The 12,500-nt window shown below is 46.9% G+C and overlaps 7 protein-coding genes across 7 annotated transcripts in view; 6 read left to right on the forward strand and 1 right to left on the reverse strand.

The window, feature by feature from the left end:
• Positions 1-564, forward strand: part of CNBC7000 (hypothetical protein) — a gene marked incomplete at both ends in the record, with an annotated part of 936 nt that extends 372 nt beyond the window's left edge. Inside the window, 4 exons of the mRNA XM_771218.1 lie at positions 46-86; positions 145-257; positions 344-466; positions 531-564. Of these exons, the coding sequence (XP_776311.1) occupies positions 46-86; positions 145-257; positions 344-466; positions 531-564 (311 nt within the window). The remainder of the gene's footprint in view (positions 1-45; positions 87-144; positions 258-343; positions 467-530) is intronic.
• A 754-nt stretch (positions 565-1,318) lies between these two features.
• On the forward strand, positions 1,319-3,750 carry CNBC7010 (hypothetical protein; the record flags this gene model as incomplete). The annotated part of the gene is made up of 9 exons (XM_771219.1): positions 1,319-1,356; positions 1,414-1,436; positions 1,595-1,839; positions 1,904-2,038; positions 2,090-2,538; positions 2,595-2,727; positions 2,777-2,865; positions 2,921-3,381; positions 3,446-3,750. The coding sequence occupies 9 exons, from the start codon at positions 1,319-1,321 to the stop codon at positions 3,748-3,750; spliced, it is 1,878 nt and encodes a 625-aa protein (XP_776312.1).
• Positions 3,751-4,214: 464 nt separating this feature from the next.
• On the forward strand, positions 4,215-6,028 carry CNBC7020 (hypothetical protein; the record flags this gene model as incomplete). Its single annotated transcript, XM_771220.1, has 5 exons — positions 4,215-4,871; positions 4,927-5,220; positions 5,279-5,578; positions 5,635-5,640; positions 5,696-6,028. 5 exons carry the CDS (start codon positions 4,215-4,217, stop codon positions 6,026-6,028), a joined length of 1,590 nt encoding a protein of 529 aa, XP_776313.1.
• Positions 6,029-6,089: 61 nt separating this feature from the next.
• Positions 6,090-7,103, reverse strand: CNBC7030 (hypothetical protein; the record flags this gene model as incomplete). The annotated part of the gene is made up of 4 exons (XM_771221.1): positions 6,090-6,417; positions 6,462-6,533; positions 6,613-6,815; positions 6,876-7,103. The coding sequence occupies 4 exons, from the start codon at positions 7,101-7,103 to the stop codon at positions 6,090-6,092; spliced, it is 831 nt and encodes a 276-aa protein (XP_776314.1).
• A 419-nt stretch (positions 7,104-7,522) lies between these two features.
• On the forward strand, positions 7,523-8,419 carry CNBC7040 (hypothetical protein; the record flags this gene model as incomplete). The annotated part of the gene is made up of 8 exons (XM_771222.1): positions 7,523-7,565; positions 7,633-7,645; positions 7,726-7,811; positions 7,866-7,948; positions 8,012-8,038; positions 8,118-8,223; positions 8,294-8,304; positions 8,366-8,419. 8 exons carry the CDS (start codon positions 7,523-7,525, stop codon positions 8,417-8,419), a joined length of 423 nt encoding a protein of 140 aa, XP_776315.1.
• Positions 8,420-9,292: 873 nt separating this feature from the next.
• Positions 9,293-10,813, forward strand: CNBC7050 (hypothetical protein; the record flags this gene model as incomplete). Its single annotated transcript, XM_771223.1, has 5 exons — positions 9,293-9,406; positions 9,486-9,658; positions 9,725-10,115; positions 10,168-10,707; positions 10,757-10,813. 5 exons carry the CDS (start codon positions 9,293-9,295, stop codon positions 10,811-10,813), a joined length of 1,275 nt encoding a protein of 424 aa, XP_776316.1.
• A 251-nt stretch (positions 10,814-11,064) lies between these two features.
• Positions 11,065-12,500, forward strand: part of CNBC7060 (hypothetical protein) — a gene marked incomplete at both ends in the record, with an annotated part of 1,880 nt that continues 444 nt past the window's right edge. The window contains 9 exons of the mRNA XM_771224.1: positions 11,065-11,200; positions 11,258-11,362; positions 11,409-11,417; positions 11,471-11,736; positions 11,800-11,916; positions 11,966-11,970; positions 12,027-12,151; positions 12,244-12,374; positions 12,464-12,500. The exon at positions 12,464-12,500 is cut by the window's right edge and continues 60 nt beyond it. Of these exons, the coding sequence (XP_776317.1) occupies positions 11,065-11,200; positions 11,258-11,362; positions 11,409-11,417; positions 11,471-11,736; positions 11,800-11,916; positions 11,966-11,970; positions 12,027-12,151; positions 12,244-12,374; positions 12,464-12,500 (931 nt within the window). The remainder of the gene's footprint in view (positions 11,201-11,257; positions 11,363-11,408; positions 11,418-11,470; positions 11,737-11,799; positions 11,917-11,965; positions 11,971-12,026; positions 12,152-12,243; positions 12,375-12,463) is intronic.

Raw genomic sequence — 12,500 nt, forward strand, 5'->3', positions numbered from 1 at the left:
GCTGCATGCGGTGCGAAGGTGTGAGGTTCTGACATCCGTCCACAGACTACATCAATCCTATCGACCTTTGCAACAAGCTCAACCAAGTGCGTCTTCTAGCATCTTGAGAACGTCCATCCTGCCTTAACTAACACGACCTTTTAGTTCGTCCTTCCTGAAATGATTGCCCACGCTTTCCTTACCCTCTGTTTCCTTCTTTCCGGACAATGGCTCGCTTTCCTCCTCAACGCTCCATTAGTCGCATACAACGTCAACAAGTACGCATATCTCCACTCCTCTTTTCTATTACTTCCCATTTATGTGAACAGAAACAAGAGATGCTGACCAGATGATTCAATCACAGGATTATGAGCAAGAATCACATGTACGACGCCACAGAAATCTTCAGAACTCTTTCTGGTCACAAAAAGGAAAGCTTCATCAAGCTCGGTTTCTACCTTATTTCCTTCTTCTACTATCTCTACCGGTACGTCTACTGACAGGCATCCCTTGTCGCGCTCCTGGACGGTTGACTAAATTGGGCTTATTAGCATGATCCTTGCTTTGATCTCCGAAAGCGACTAAATCACCTACCAAGCATCAGTAACATGAAGGACTAGGGTGGGGATTGGTTTTGGAGTGCAATACAAGTTAATCAGTTGGAGGAGGAGGACCTTATCAGATGGAGTTGATGAGCTGATGGTTGCCCAGAGAGGAGGGGAAGTTATCCGCGGAATGAACGCCGAATTAGTGGAGTGATAGATGTTTGATCACAGATTATTGGATGTTTTGGATGAGAGTATACAGTACAGTAGTGAGCTGTTTGCATGAAAGCAAAACTAATCTTGAAGCATATTATTGAATCCTGCATAATATTTTTCAACCTAACATTAATCTCGTGTTCTTTTTTATTTTATTTTTTGAAATGGAATATCATGATAGCGCGTGCACTCATTCTATGTCGACATATATCCCACCAGCTGCAAATGTCCTCTACGATGTCATAGTGATCGTCCACCCATAACATCGAGCAGTAACCATTTCGATACGCGGGCGTTTTAGCGGAAGAGCCGAGACAAATTTGATGCCGGCGGCCATGTCCGCGCCGGCATGGAAAACTTGAATATTTTGCGACGCGAGCCATCAATTCTTTGGTTTTTTTACACTTCTTCCAATATAAATCGTCAAGTCCAAACTATCTCCGGCACGTCCACTAGACACGCTCAGATAGACAGACATCGATATACCGGGATACCGACCACCACAAAAAAAAAACCGAAACTCTTTACATCTTTCATCTACGACTTCTTTCAGGCTTCGGAGCTAGGCTATAGACACGATGGTCAAATACATTCTCGTTTGTGGTGGTGTCATCTCGTGAGTATTGATCTGTACACTGAGTGTATGCATGTCCTGATTAAGCGCGATGTATAGGGGTATTGGCAAGGGTGTCATTGGTACGCTACATTTTCTTCTTTACAGATCGTTTTGCGAGTTTCGTGTCTTTCCGCGGCAATGTATAGTTGAACGTTAGGATTGGAATAACGCTGCGCGACGTGGAAATACGATGATGAAGATGTCGGCTGCAGGGAAACTGACAAACTTGTCTTTGTAGCTTCTAGTACCGGCTTGATCCTTAAGACCGCTGGCTTAAAGGTCACTTCTATCAAGATTGACCCTTATATGAACATTGATGCCGGTACTATGGCCCCTACCGAGCACGGCGAAGTCTACGTCCTCAATGATGGTGGTGAGACCGATCTTGACCTCGGTAACTACGAGCGATACCTCGACGTTTCCCTCAACAAAGACAATAATGTGACTACCGGGAAGGTATACCAGCATGTTATTGACCGTGAGGTGGGTTTTTGGAAAATGGAATTTAGGAAGAAGGGAAATAGATGTTGATGGAGATGTGATTCAGCGACGGGGAGATTACCTGGGAAAAACTGTTCAGATTGTCCCTCATTTGACCAACGCCATCCAGGACTGGGTCGAGCGAGTTTCCAAGGTCCCTGTGGACGAGACCGGAGAGGAGCCTGACGTCTGTATCATCGAGGTGAGAATTTTCATGGCTGTGTTTCTTATGTGTTTTGCTAATTGCGACTAGCTCGGTGGTACCGTTGGTGATATTGAATCTATGCCTTTCATCGAGGCCATGCGTCAATTTCAATTCCGAGTCGGCCACGAAAACTTTGCTCTTGTCTACGTCTCCCTCATCCCCGTCGTCGGCGGCGAACAAAAGACAAAGCCTACCCAGGCCGGTGTGAGAGACCTCCGAGGTTTGGGCCTTCTCCCCGACTTAATTGCCTGTCGATGCACAGAGAAGCTTCTTACAGCCACTATGGAGAAAGTCTCCATGTTCTGCCATGTTTCTCCCCGTCAAGTCCTTGGTGTCCACAATGTTTCTTCCACTTACCATGTTCCGCTGCTCCTTCAGGAACAGGGTATGCTGAAGTTCCTTTGGGAGAGGCTCAGTTTGTCTTCCATCAACATGAGGCCTGAGTTGAAGGCCAGGGGTGAGAAGATAATGGAGAAGTGGCAGGTGTTGACTACTGGGTACGTCGTCTTGGTAGCTGAACGTCATGTATGGCTGATTTCTTTCTTTCCTTTAGTTTGGAGAGATGTTTCGAGACTGTGGAGATTGTTTTGGTCGGCAAGTACATTACTTTGGAAGACTCGTACATGAGCGTTGTCAAGTCTCTTGAACACGCTGCTATGCGATGTGGTCGAAAGCTTATCCTTCACGTACGTGCTTTGAGTACTTTATATATACCACATGCTGACTCAACCATAGTGGGTTGACTCTTCCGACCTTGAGCTTACTATGCAGACTGAAAACCCTATCAAGTTCCATAACGCCTGGCAAGCTGTTTGCTCCGCTAGGTAAGTCATGTATTCGATCAGTTTTTAGTTGAAACGAGCTGAAGTAAGGAAACAGGGGTATTATCGTTCCCGGTGGTTTCGGTCTTCGAGGTACCGAGGGTATGATCGCGGCTGCCAAATGGGCGCGTGAACAAAACATTCCCTACCTCGGTATCTGTCTCGGTTTCCAAGTCGCCGTTATCGAATGGGCTCGACACGTCTGCGGTCTCGAGAAGGCCAACTCTGCCGAGCTCGTTCCCGACTCTCCTCACCCTGTCATCTGTTTCATGCCTGAAATCTCCAAGACCCATATGGGCGGAACCATGCGTCTCGGTCTTAGACCGACCATCTTTGAGCCTAACACGGAGAAGAGCAAGCTTAGGAGGTTGTACGGGAGCAGGAACATTGCTTGGGAGAGGCATAGGCATAGGTACGAGGTTGAGCCGAAGTATGTCGAGCAGCTCGAGGCCCCTGGGGGTATGAGGTTTATTGGTAAGGATGAAAGAGGAGAGCGAATGCAAATGCTCGAGTTGGATGGTGAGTCTTTCTTTTAATCACATCATAAACCTTTTCTGCTTTCGCTGACAGATAACGGTTTTAGATCACCCCTACTTTGTCGGTCTCCAAGCCCACCCTGAGTTCTGCTCTCGACCACTCAACCCTTCTCCTCCTTTCGTTGGTCTCATCGCCGCCGCTTGCGGTCTCGACGTTCTTGAAGAACAACTCGCCAATAACGAGAAGAACTATGTGGATCCTCACCCTGAGAGCGATAAGGTCATCCCTGAGTCAGAGGCGGCTACGCAGGCCGGTAAGGGGAAGAGCCAGTCTGTGGAAGGTGTTAGAGTAAAGCATGAGGATGTGGTGGATGCTTTGGGTAAGAAGTTGGATGAGGTTGCGGAGATCTAGATGTGGTAGAAAGGGTGTAATAGATGATACTTTTTATGTCGTGTAATTTGGATTTTTGGAAAAGGATTGATAAGTTATGCCTAGTGCTGGTTCATAATCTTATCGAATGTCACATGCATTTCTATATATATATAGACCAAGCTGTCGTGTATCTTGTAGCAGTGTATGCAGTCATGCATGATGCGTGGTAGGCCCGCCGGTCCCCCGCGAGACTTGTGTCGAGCCTACATGATGGTACATTTTTTTATTCGAGCAGATTACCGGTAACCACCTTGCCGGGGTCGGCGACGACGGGACCAAACAAATGACGACCACTCGCCGCCATTGACACCTGACAATGACCGATTCACGTCAAATAGGATATGTATAAAAGGTCAAGGTTCTCAAATATTTCTTTGTCCTGAACAGTCAACCACAAATCGGGATTCTTCACTAGCAGAGCAGATATAAAAACTTTAACCCATATGCCCTACTACGCTCCACGACCAGCATTCCGTAACGGACTGAGATCGGCCACATCGCTGTTGCCTTGGAATACACCAGCAAAAGTACACTTCAATAGCCTTCGAATTAGCTTCTACTCTTCAGCCCTAATGCCTTATTCATCCGAAAAGAATTATCCATCCTTTGTCTCCCGACCTTTCACCTTTTCACATCGCCTTTCTTCCGACTGCTCAACACAAGTCGGTGGTGGCGGAGATAGTGTTGGGATGTCTCGCCTACCCTCTCCTCTATTTGCCCCCATACCACTGCGGCATTTCCGAAGCAAGGGTCTCAGGAATTTTCTTCCTCGCAAAAGGTTGTTTAGCAGTACTCCGACTACAGCATCCCTCTTACCTCCCTCACCTGCAGCCTCTGACGCTGAGATGATGTCGGATTCTGAAGAATCCGAAGCTGTTCGTCAAGGCAAACGGATTTCCAAAGAATTGATGACAACTTCATCAGCTGGTGGGGGAAGATACGTAAGGATAGTGGACGTAAGTCCGAGGGATGGGTTACAGAATTTAAAAGGCAAACCGGTACCAACAGAAGTAAAGAGGGAGCTTGTGGAGCGTTTGTTGGAAGCAGGGGTGAGAAATATTGAGGTAGGGAGTTTTGTTAGGAGTGACTGGGTACCGCAGGTGTGTTCAGGATGACTACATGAACTGGATAACAGTATCTAATATACCTTTGTAGATGGCCGATACACCTCAACTGTTGCCACTTCTTCCACCGTTCACAGGCAAAACACTATCCCCACCATCTCCAGTTTCACGGTCAGAATCCCCCTTCTCTGGTCGACCTTCATCTCCTTCTATTGGACCGTTGATTGGTGAACATCTACCACCCCATGCCGAAGACGTCCATTACCCAGTTTTAGTACCCAATATGAGAGGGCTTGACAATCTCATCAAGCTACAAGAAGAGTGGAGCAGCAAAGGTTTACCTGCATTAACAGATGAAATTGCCGTTTTTGTATCGGCTACCGAGGTAAATGTCAAACCTTGATCTAGACAGCGCTCAAGTCTGACACTCTATTATCACATAGGCTTTTTCGCAAGCCAATAACCATGCACCAATCTCAAAAGTCCTCGACTCCCTTCCTTCGGTGATTAACAAGGCTAAATCCCACCGATTTAGGGTAAGAGGGTATGTATCTTGCGTGATCACATGTCCGTACTCTGGACCTACAGACCCCAATCAAGCGGTGGACGTAGCTGAGAGATTGTTGCAAATGGGATGCTACGAGGTTAGTATGGGGGATACGACTGGTGAAGGGGATCCGGATAGTTGGAAGATTCTGTGGGATCGGATGAAGGATAGAGGGTTGGATATGGACAAGATTGCTGTGAGTTCATTCGTTTCCCTAGAAATCTATGTCCTATGATGCTGACTCAAATACAGGCACATGTGAGAATCCCTTATTTTCTTTATAAGTGCAAAGGCAAAACTGACAAAATTGCAGTGCCACGACACATTTTCACTCGCCCTTTCTTCCATACTGTCTCTCGTCCCATACGGTCTCAAAACAATCGATTCCTCATTAGCAGGTTTAGGTGGATGTCCTTATTCTCCAGGAGCGACAGGAAACGTTCCGACAGAGGATGTAGTCTACGCGCTGCACAAGATGGGATATGAGACGAGTATAGATCTTGACAGACTTGTTGAAAGTGGGAATTGGTTGGCAAAAACGTTGGGAGTAAGGAATGAAAGTCGAGTAGGGAGAGCAATCTGGGCGAGACGTCAGAGGAGGGAGGAGATTGAGGGGAAAGGAGCTGAGACGGAAGATGGGATGTGATAATGTATAGTTATCCTTTAACTATTATTGTATTTACAGATGTAGAATAACTTTGGCTACCTCAAGGCTTCTTACCCACACCTCTTAGACGCACATATAAGACTTCCCAACCGCTCTCACCGCCCTCACCAGAACCTTTAACCCCCGTCCCCGGGTTCTCATCCGACCAGTAATTATCCACACGACAAATTCCTACCACCTCCTTCATGATAGCCTTTGCTTCATCATCACTGAAAGAAGAGAGGAAGGAATTGCGCGCAAAGGTTACAAGCCAGCCTTCGAGGGTTGTTGGGAGTGGTGTAGGACGAGGGACGAGGTGAACATTGGAAGGTATTAGTCCACCAGATTGTAATACCTGGAGCCCTTTGAGTTGAAGCTTCTTATGGATACTAGGGAGTTTACCTTCTCATATTGCTTAGCGGTAGGAAAATACCATGGATCGAGAGGGACTGGGTCGATACCTTTGGCCCTGATGGCATGATGCAAAGCCGCTCGAACCCCACACCTGTAAACGCGTCAGACACTGTAAACAACTAAAAGCTTGAACTCGCCCGTTACCAAACCCTCCAAATTCAAAAGCCAACCTTCCTCCAGGTTTGAGAAGCCAACGAATAAGCTGCACAACTCCTTCGGGGGAATCTTTGCACCAGTGAAGGGTCGCAGAAGTGAAAACGGCGTCGAAAGCAGCTTCGTACTCAGGATGTGCCTTGGAGAATGATTGGGCAGCTTGGATATCTGCTTGTATCCACCTGATAGTTGATGGCCCCGAGCTTGCAGCACTATCAAGCTATAGTCGAACGATTATCACCTCGTCATTGGCTGGTAGATCCAAAATATGTTGACGTACCATGCTCTGATTTGCATCAACACCGATTACGGTACCTTGCTGTCCGACGACTTCCTTGATGGCAATGGTAATTTCTCCCGTACCACAACCAAGGTCTATAATCTTTTCCCCAGGCTTGGGATCGAGCAGTCCTAGCACTGGAGCAGAGTTGGCTGCAGAGAAGACGAAGGAGGCGTGAGTCCGGTACGCGTTGGGATCGTGGCTCGTGAGGTTGGGGCTGTGGGACATGGCTGGTTATATGATGTATAAATCTACCTGAGGGTTCCTTTCATCAAGTCTTGTATTTGTTGGTACTGCTGTGAGTCAGTCATTTTGGCTTAAATACGTAGCAGCTGAGATAAGGCGGTAGGCGAATGTGCTGGTCCACCTCCACTTGCTTACCGGCCGAAGTTATCGGCCGACTTGTTGTTTAGTTATTAATCTAATTTTTGTAACGACAGCAGAAGGGGAGGAGGTTAATAATTATTTATAATAGGCAAAATCATGACGTGGGATTCGTTCGGCCCACTTTTTGTCATGTGGGGCTCCTCGTAGCTATCGGCTTCTCGACTGACCGACGACATCAGCGCATCTCCTCGCAACATAACTGTTCTGGATTTCTATATTCGATCTTTACATCGTTCAGAATACTCGTTACAACCTCCAAAATGGCTTCCCTCGCTTCCTGTATCTTCTGCAAGATCATTAAGGGTGAGTTTCTCTAGGTTTAATTTAGTAGGTATGCTAGAGATCACACTTGACTCATATTGTCTCACAGGTGAAATCCCTTCGCAAGTCAACATTTCTTCACACCTTAAGCCCTATATTCGCTGACCGGGGAAGGGGTTTGGCGGATAATTTATTGAAATAGGATGAAGCTTCTGGAAACTGAGTCCGTTTTTGCGTTTATGGACGTTGGACCTATCGCCAGGGGTCACTGTCTCGTTATTCCCAAGCGTAAGTATGAGAACTTACTTTGAGCGCATTCGAATACTGATAAGGGGCACACAGAGCATGCGGCCACTTTTACCGAGCTTCCTGATGAAGCTATGGTTGATATCTTGCCTACCTGCAAGAAGCTCGCTGCTGCTACCGTATGTCCCGTTCATTAGGCTGTACCACAATTGAGCTATTGCTAATTGGTAAATTACTACCAGGGAGCTGAGAACTACAACATCCTTCAGGTAATACATTTTTTCACTCATATCTCTGACGGCCCTTGCCTAATAATTAAGTCTTTACTGACACCCATATCAACTATAGAACAATGGCCGACCTGCTCATCAAGTTGTCGACCACGTCCATTTCCACGTTATTCCCAAGCCTGCCGAGGCTGGCGACAAGGAAGGTTTGGTCATTGGCTGGCCCAGTAAGTTTTGCATTAAGACGCTTGAGATGGCTATAGGATACTCATGTATGGCTGAACGGTCACTTTATAGCTCAAAAGGACGTGAGTCCTTTTCTTCATTTTTGGATGTTGCAAAGTACAAAGCTGATTGGATGCATTGTAGCTTTCAAAAGACGAGATTTCCAAGATATTTGAGCAGATGAAGAGCAGGCTCTAAATGGTTCTCAGTCTCCATCTCGAAGTGGAAAGAGCGCGGATTTGAGTGAGGAAGACACTCGGCTATGTTTTTGCCTTTCGACAATGTACATTCTTTTGGTAAAGGGGGTTTAAGTTGATGATAACGATGACGACAAAGTATGCAGCGTAGTATCTGTCGCAAGGTCTCCCAATTATGCTGCCCTTCAGCAAGGGCCATGACGGTTACTTTCCAGTAACAGGCAAAGTACTTGAACTGCAAAGCGGAAAAGTTAAGAGGATAACTATTAGTAACTCCTATCCACATCCCCCAGGCAGGCAGGGGAGTCCCGCTGGTATGGCCTTGAAAGCACATCATCGTCCTGCAACTATTCCTTTCCACGTCAACGCCGGTTGTCTTGAGATTTTTGATTATGACAGGGGTTCCGGAATTTTCTTAAAAAGATACTTGGGAGCAGATGTCTCTCTATGGAATGATGATATAATATGAGTTAAGGTTGTACAGTGAGGGTTAAACTGTCTGGAAGAGGGAGGGAAAGAGGTGTTTAGAGTTGGAGGCCGCAGAGACCAGTGAAATGGATGCCCTGCGAACACCCCCGTAGGTTCTCTATCCTTTTCCTTTTTGATTTTTGCACAGACAGAACCAGTTGTTACAGAACTTTCAAATGCATACGTACCACCACCGGCTCTTGTCTAATAATTTCAGACTGTTGACTAGTAGCTCATCTCATTACGTCATCATTTTCAACACCAACTTTCTATACAGACTTGAATAAATATCGTTCATTCGCCCACCAATCCGTTTTCATGTACAATTTACTCTCGTTTCGCAAATCTATTCCCATCGATTTGCACGATACGATCACGAAGCCATTTCTAGAAGTAACAATTGAAAATGGATACTCCTGGCGCCGGTCCTTCGCGTCAATCCAGCTCTGCCCCGGCTGCAAACAACAAACTTGACCCCAACGTGAAGCCTGGCACTGTTCTCCTCACTTCTGACCTTCTCGTACGTCCCGATACCTTTTGCTATATATGTCAGGAGAGTATGCTTACCTGGGATGGGATGCCACCTGCCAAAACCATAGTCCTCTTTCCAACCAGCAAAACGCTTCAAAGACGCCGTTTTGGAACCTACTTCCACACCTTCTGGACCCAAGACGCATAGCGTCACAACTCTTACTTTTGATGATACAGGAGATAGATTGATCAGTGCGGGAGATGATAATCAGTTCATCCTATGGGATGCGAGAAAGGGCAAGTGAGTCATCGGGTCTCAGTTTATCATGAAAAGTGGATGGGACAAAGAAGCTGAGAGGGGGAACAGGAAAATCAAGTCGTTCTATTCTAAAAAGTACGGTATCGATCATGTCCGATCAACTCATAAAACTGGCACTATCCTTCACGCTTCTACACAGGGAGGAGACCACGCAGTGCGATACCACTCGACACATGATAATGCGTATCTTGCGTACTTTAAAGGGCATACTGCGCGTGTACGGTCGATCGATATGTCGCCTGCGGATGACTCATTCGTGACTGCTGGAGATGATGGCACGGTTCGGCTATGGGATCTGAGGGCGAATGCGTGTAAAGGGTTGGTGAATGATGTTGGAGGCTCAGCGATAGCTGCGATGGATAATACGGGAGTTGTGTTTGCTGTGGCGTGCTCGGATACACAGACAATCATGATGTATGCCACGAAAACTGCAGATGTGGTGAGTTCTTTTTAGATGATTTGTCAAATGAGTAAGCTGAGACGATTATTAGCACCCATTCATCCACCAAGGTCTTATCGATATTGCTCTGGAAGATATATCGACTCCTCCTCCCAAACCCATCTTCACTTCATTGCACTTTTCGAACAATGGCCAGTACCTCCTCGTCGGTACATCTTCTGACGTACACTACGTTCTCGATGCAATCTACCTTACTCCTCTCAGACGCCTTGTCGGTCACGTAGGCTTGGAACGCGATGCCCAAGGTAATAAAGGCGTCGAGCCCCGGCGAGGGATCAGCGGTGAAGAGCTTTGTTGGACAGCCGACTCCAACTGGGTGATATCTGGGTCTGCGAACGGGGAAGTGGTCGCGTGGGACCTCCGTCCTGAACCGGGGCAGAGCCAGTTGACGCGGTCGGATGTAGCTGGCGGGAATTGGCATACGGCGAATCCGCCTGATTGGACGACTCTGAGGATACCGGATTTGAAGCCAAAGGTAGTGCTGCATGGGGACGGGGCAGGGTCTGGACCGACCAGGGCGGTCAAGTTTAACCCAAGATATAATTTGATGGCGGTTGGTGGATATGACCTGGTGAGTCACTCTACTCCACTGCTTGGGGCGACAGCTGACGAGTGGAAAGACATTGTGGATGCCGATAAAGGACGAAGAGGCGAGGTTGGCCGCCGAGGGGTGGTAGATGCTAGATTATACATTTCATTGCAACTTTATGTGCTCTTTTCTATTATCATGTCATCTGCGCAAATGAAACCTCGCGACGAGCGACGATTTATATAGGATGTGGTGTTGTGTGGTGCCTGAGAGCGAATTGCCGATTTCGCAAGATGAATTCCATGCCATTGACAAACCATTCTCGTTTGAATCATCATCAGCACTTCCATTTAATTTTCAACTTCGACTGTTCACATAACAGTTTCAGCACCGTCACACATGCGGTTTACCGCACCCCGTCCCAATAACTTTGCTCTTGCTCTTCTCCCAGCAGCTCTCACGTTATTACTACTTTTATACCTCTGGACAGTCTCTCATCGGCCGCCGGTACCGGAGAAGGCAAAGATTGAGAATCGTATGTTTGTTCACGTTGTACAAAGCTTAATGTTGACACAAATTTACATTGGTTTAGCGCACAGATGGGGGTTTCCAGAGTGGTATGGCAAAGGGCCGACGCCTTATGACCCCGAAAGTGGATTGTCTGTCGAAAAACAGAAGAGCGTCTTGCTGTTTATAGGCAAGTCCAGATGATATGAATATGATAGTATGCTAACAAGACATAGATCTTCCTTGTATGAAAGCCCATCTCATTCATTTAAACAAACCGCTAACATTTGACTTGCAGATGACTCGCTATCCATCCCCAAAGCCCTTTCCACCCTCCAAATCCTCAGAAACGACCCCTCCATACGTCTTTCAGTCATCTCCCCTTTCTCATCAACATGGGATCATCAGTCAACCCCACAGGAAAATTTAGAATCAGCTGGGTGCGAGAATGTGGATCGACTCTGGCGGATAGGGGAGTATAGTGGGGAGGTGGAGGGGTGTGAAGGGGTGGTGTGGATATCCGAAGGAATGGATAGAAGGGCGAGGGTAGATGGACGAGCGAATGTAAGTTTTGTTGTATTTGACTAATTGAGTGAAGTGACAAGAGCTAATTTGGTTGTCGGCTAGGTCATACTGGCGCAACAACCTTTCGATATACTCAGAGACGAGGTATCTTATGACAGATTAAAAGAATCCCTGGGGGAGGATTGGGAACTCGGTCTGCTTTCATATATCCCACCAGCGGTGAGTTTCATTTGATATGGACAAGAACGATAGCTGACTCCTACTACAGGCCGAGTAAGCGTATTCCATTTGAGAAGGAGTAATACTGGTTAACTTTAATCTTCGACAAGCCCCAGCATATTTTACCCCGAAGAAACACCATCCTATAAATCAGTGACGTACTTCCCTCTTTCATCTACGCCAGAACGCAAGCATCCCAGAATGCCTTGGACTGGGAAATGGTCCAAGTACACTCGTCAGTCTTTACCCTCCATTTCAGTATTCAGTCCCTTCACCCAATTTGCACTATATGGTATCTCAAACACTAACAGGGAAAACCAAACGTAGCATCGCGCAAACCACCTCCTCCAACCAAAGCAGGACAGGACCCATTATCCCCCGATAGCGCTTATATCAAGCATTGGAGGAAGGAAGATAAACGCCGCGCAAAGGCGATGCGTAAAGCTGGTATCTGTCTTGTACGTCATCCCATGACTGTATCACTTCATCACTTGATTGAATCTACAAGCCCGGAAAAGTCTGAGAAACTGACATGTGCCATGTTTAGTTTGAAGGGTGGCAGGATGGACAGCTGGATGAGAGAA

Source organism: Cryptococcus neoformans, chromosome 3 (assembly GCF_000149385.1).
Source record: "Cryptococcus neoformans var. neoformans B-3501A chromosome 3, whole genome shotgun sequence".
NCBI classification, from domain to species: Eukaryota; Fungi; Basidiomycota; class Tremellomycetes; order Tremellales; family Cryptococcaceae; genus Cryptococcus; species Cryptococcus deneoformans.